At 48.7% G+C, this 5,352-nt stretch overlaps 1 protein-coding gene across 4 annotated transcripts in view; it reads right to left on the minus strand.

The window, feature by feature from the left end:
* Positions 1–5,352, minus strand: part of LDB3 (LIM domain binding 3) — a 72,488-nt gene that overhangs the window by 17,429 nt on the left and 49,707 nt on the right. For all 4 annotated transcript variants that reach the window (XM_011950410.1, XM_011950408.1, XM_011950411.1 and 1 more), the window contains 3 exons: positions 3,932–4,400; positions 2,567–2,747; positions 1,862–1,982 (listed from right to left, as the gene is read on the minus strand). In XM_011950410.1, the coding sequence (XP_011805800.1) occupies positions 1,862–1,982; positions 2,567–2,747; positions 3,932–4,400 (771 nt within the window). The remainder of the gene's footprint in view (positions 1–1,861; positions 1,983–2,566; positions 2,748–3,931; positions 4,401–5,352) is intronic.

The raw sequence follows: 5,352 nt of genomic DNA on the forward strand, positions 1-5,352 counted from the left end.
TGGGCCCGGCCGTTATAATGCTTTTAGTAGAAGAATACCAGCAATCTGTATAAGCATAACAGCACTTTCTTTAACTACCAATCAATATCATATGCTCATAAGAAAGGAAAGGACTGGCGTTATCTTCTCCCTTTTACAGAAACTGAGGCACAGAGTAACTAAGTGACTTGTTTCAGGTCATTCAGTTAACTTCAGAGCTGGGAAGGGCATTCACTAGTACAAGAACCCAAGACGTTTCTTTTCTTTCTTTCTTTCTTTTTTTTTTTTTTTCAGATGGAGTCTCACTGTGTCGCCCAGGCTGGAGTGAAATGGCAGTATCTCAGCTCATTGCAACCTCTGCCTCCCGGGTTCAAGCAATTCTCCCATCTCGGCCTCCCAAGTAGTTGGGATTACAGACGCCCACCATCATGCCCGGCTATTTTTGTAGAGACGGGGTTTCATCATGTTGGTCAGGCTGGTCTCGAACTCCTGACCTCAGGTGATTCGCCCGCCTTGGTCTCTCAAAGTGCTGGGATTACAGGCGTGAGCCACCACATCAGGCCAAGACTTTTATTTTCTAATTTACAGTTGGGGTAAGAAGTTTTATTTTGTTTTGCTTTTTCCCTTGAGAAACTGAATGTTTTCTCCTTTCTGGTTTTAAAGTAAACTAACTTACTGTGTTTCTCTTTTTGCCCTCAAATTTGCTACCGGCTTAGTCCCTGCAGCTCTGTTATTCTTCATAATCAGCATGCCTGCTTTTACCACCTCTGATTTTCTGGTTCTACTGTCTTAGCCTTCATGTCTGTGTTATCTTTTCTGGAATCTGCTTCAAATCCTTTCTGAAGGGGGAAGTCTCTGAATAAATGAGTGACTGACTCCCACCTATCTAATGAAGTGCTTTGTCTCCTGAATTTACAATAATTTACCCAGCATTTTAACATAACATACAGCATTTTGGGGGTACAGAGAAACTCTGAATTCACTCAGTGAGATTACAGGAATCTGAAGGAACATCAAAGTCTGATAAATATCACAGGGGCAAAGGAAGGGGTCTCGCATATTTGATGCTCTACATGCCTTCTCTGGTTTAATCCTCACCACCGCTCTCTAAGGCAGGTGTTTACAGATTAGGAAAGTAAGGCTCAGAGAAGGTTACTAACTTGCTCAGGATTACAAAGCAGCCCAAAGTGGAACCAGGAATAGAATGAAGGACAAAGTCCATAGCCAAGGCCTTTTCAGAATAGACCTTGTGGTCTCCAAATCAAAATAACCTGAAAGGTTTCCCAAGTGGTCATAAGATGGCAACTTGTAAGCTACATTTTTTTTTTTTTTTTTTTTGAGATACAGGATCTTACTCTGTTGCCTAGGCTGAATACAATGGTGCTATCACAGGTTACTGCAGCCTTGAACTCCTGGACTCAAATGATCCTCCCACTTCAGCCTCCTGAGTAGCTGGGACTACAAGCATGCACCACCACACCTGGCTAATGTTTATATTTTTTGCAGAGACTGGGTCTTGCTATGTTGCTGGTTTCAAACTCCTGGGCTCAAGCAATTCTTCTGCCTCGGCCTCCCAAAGTGCTGGGATTAAGGTGTGAGCCACCCACCCAACCAGATCCACATATCTGATGCATAAAATAAGCTATAGACTCTGCACCTCACTCTCCCCAAAGCTACAACCATATGGGCAGGGGAGATAGTTAACTTCCTTTGTGTGATATTAGCATGATTCTGCCATTAAAAACAAAAACAAAGGTTTCTTCCAGAAATAAAGGCCTCTGGGTGGCTGGATGTGAATGGATTAGGCAGGAGTTAGTTCCCTGTGCCTGCCCCTTTCACCCAGTCTGCAGGGCCTCCCGGCATGCCATCAAAGTGTTCCTACCTTTCTCGCAGTAGGGCTCCCCATCTTCCATGTGGAAGAGGCTGTTCCCGAAAGGCTTCTTGCAGGCCGCACAGACGAAGCAGGTGGTGTGCCATGTCTGTCTCAAGGCATGCATCACTTCCTGGGGGAAAGAGCCTGAGTTCAGGACAGAAAGGAGAAAGGGAGCGGGCTTGACTACCCCACCAGGCTCCGGCCACTGCCCGAGCATCCTACTGGGGAATAGGGCAGGAGAGCTCAGGATGCAGGCCTTGGTCACTCTGACGAAAGACCCAGGGGCAGCAGAGAAAGGGTTGTCACTCTCCAACTGGGCGCCAGGTTTTGTGCATTCTTACATAAACTGTGATGCTTAATCCTCCCATTAAACCTGGGAGGAGGTACTGCTTATTACTGTCATTTACCAAAGAGGCATTGAGGGTCAAGGCCACATTCTGGTGAGTGGTAAAGTCAGGTTATGAAGCAACCACTTGCTTTGCAGAAGTTCCACCACCACTTCAAGCTGTGTGGTACAGGCGCACAATCATCTCTTGCATCAGGTTCATTTATCCCCAAGTTTATTGGTGGCAAACCAATTCCCTTTCAGGATAAAAATGGAGTTGCTTTCTCTCTGTTACCAGCAACTTCTTGGCTTCCTAATGGGACCCCATGATCTTGGGGAAGGGCTGGGGAAGAGACATGGGTCAGAGGAAAGGGAGGCTGTCCACTTACCCCCATAATTTTGGTGTTGCACTTGGCACAGAGTGGGGCAAAGAATTGCTCATAACATCGCTCACAGTAAACGTTGTTCTGCTCTTCCACAAAGCACACATCTGCCAGGGAAGTCTTGCAGTAGGCACAGTTGAACTCCTCAGGGTGCCAAGAACGGCCCATGGCTACCAGAAATGGGCCCCTGGGGAAGCAGAGAATGGCACCCAGTAAGGCAGCCCCCAGAACTTGGAAGTAGGTATTTCAAGAACCCCAACACTGTTTACACTTTTACCCAATAACTCTGACTTTTGTGACTGTTTTGATGAAGTAATGTGAAATTCAGAGAAAGCTCCATGCAGAAAGGTGTTCATTGTTGCCTCACAATAAAGAAAATCGGGAAGCAACTCAAACATATACCAATAGGGGACTGCGTAAACATATCATAGAATTCAGTTGACCACTGATAATGATAGTAAGAAATCCAATAATGATGATGCTGATGACTAACATTTATTAAGTGAATACTGTGTGGCAGGCTCTATTCAAGAAGACTTTTGCATTTATTAACTTGCTTAATTCTCACAACAATCCTACGCAGTAGGAACTATTATAATACCCATTTTTAGATAGGGAACCTGAGGCACACAGAGTTTGAACAGCTTGTTTAAGACCGTAGGGCTCGTAAGTGGTAGACCCAGGATACAAACCTGTATTGTCTAGTTCCAGGTTAGCAGTCAGAACAGTGGGACTACAAGGACATTTTTTTATATTCTAATATTTATTTTTCTGTGTTTTCTAATTCTTCACTAATGAGTATGTATTACTTTAGTTTTAAATAAAAGTGTATTTTTTCATGCATATAAGCTCACACCACACATGCATACAAACATACTGTATTCAAACAACAGCACCCATGGTCCATGGCTTCTAAGTGTGAAATCACTTGTTTTCATTTTAGTCTGGCAGATGCCCACCAACTCCCTGAGCAGCCCAGGCCTATCTGTGGAAAGACCCAGAAGCAACCCTAAAGGAAAACTGGGTCAAAACCAACACTGTCTTACAACATGCCCTGTAAACCTACTGACAAGCCCGGTGATTCCCAGAACTCAACCTTAGCCCAAGGGGGAGTTCCTGGCACCAGACACCCTGCTGGAGCTTCACCCACATACCTCATGCCAACCTCCCAGCTCCCTGGGGGAGTGGGTGTCACACAGGTATGGAAGGCTCAGAGAGGTCAGACCAGAGGGCAAGCCAGAAGGACCCGAGCCTTTCTCCCTACACCTGCCTCCTACCCCCATCTCTCCCTACCAGGGCTCAGACTGTGGACAAGAACCCCACACACACGCCCTTCCAGTGCCCCAGTGCAGGGGCACAGCTGGACCATACCGGATGATGTTGTTGCAGTGGCCGCAGAGTGGAGTCCGGCTGCTGGCTGGGAAGCGCTCAGCCCTCTGGACAGTCCCCCTGGCAAGTGGTGGCACCTGGGGACCCGCTGGGGTGTAGGCTGGGCCCCCCCGGGGCAGGGTCTGCTTGCTGATGGAAGTCGTGCTCTTGCCGGGGGCAAACTTCTGGGAGAAGCTGTCATCTGTCACCCAGGGGGGACGGCTAGCAGGCTCCGCAGGGCCTCCGCTATAGGCCGCCGAGGGTGCGGGGTTATAGTTGGGAGCAGGCGAAGGGGTATAGGCTAGTGCTGGGGATGGAGTGTAGGTGGGGGCAGGCGAGGGGGTATAGGCAGGGGCAGGTGAGGGGGTGTAGGCAGGGGCAGGCGAGGGGATGTAGGCAGGGGTAGGCGAGGGAGTGTAGGGAGTGGGACTGTAGTTGGCCCCTGGGGACGGGCTGTAGGTAGATGCAGGCACTGCAAAAGCCCCCCCCAAAAAAAAAAACCCAAAGAAAGGTGTGTCAGGAATTCATTCTTCCCAGTTCCCCTCAATCCCAGCCAGAGAAAAGGAAAAGGTGGCTTTAACATTAGAGCAGTACAATTTCAGTTTTTTCGGGAGACTTGTTCCTGAACTTCTTGATGGCCCAGATTTGAATTCTCAGCAGGGCTTCCAGAGAGCTAGAGAGCAAGCACAGCAGAGCCCTGGACATGGGCTGGAAAAGGGACATGGCTATAAATATCTGCAGCTGTGCAGGGTGGGGCTCCACCAGGCCTTGACTGCCCAACGCCTGCAGATGGGGAGTGGGGGTGGGGGTACCTGGGCGGGAAGGGGAGGGAGTGGGTCAGCTCGCCCTTCACTGCAAGATGTTTTCAGTTGCACTCTGATCAGTGATTTGACATCTGAAATACCTCCCTTAGCATGAGTTTGCTGAACCTGGACCTAGGTCAGCCCTCAGGACAAAGCAGGTGACCTGGGTTTTCAGGTTCACGTTTCAGGTTTAGCTACAATTACTTTCTTGAAAAACAGCTCAGCTTGATTTGTACTAGGGGAAATTCCATCTTGGTTTGATTAGGGTGGGGGATCTTGAAGGAGGCATTCAGAGGGTGCTGGGCAGAGACTCTAGGGTGACACAGCCCAGAAGTAGCTGCTCACTTGGCCCGTGGCTGCCCTGGGGGACCCCTGTACCTCCACATCACTTTAGTGGAAGCTGAGAGTGTGTCTGAGTGACTGTCTAAAGATTGTCCAGGCAGTCAGAGCACAGGGAAGAGAATGCACTGCCTCACTTCTACCACACCCTCCTCCAGCTCCCTGAGAGCAGAAAACCATTTTGGGCTCACAGCACAGAAAAAGCATTGCAACTGCTTACCCCCAGCCCTCTTCGGCCTGGGCTCTCAACACCTAGCCAGGGCAGACCCAAGCTGTACCCTG

This window comes from Colobus angolensis, unplaced genomic scaffold (genome assembly GCF_000951035.1).
Source record: "Colobus angolensis palliatus isolate OR3802 unplaced genomic scaffold, Cang.pa_1.0 Scaffold307, whole genome shotgun sequence".
Classification (NCBI taxonomy): Eukaryota; Metazoa; Chordata; class Mammalia; order Primates; family Cercopithecidae; genus Colobus; species Colobus angolensis.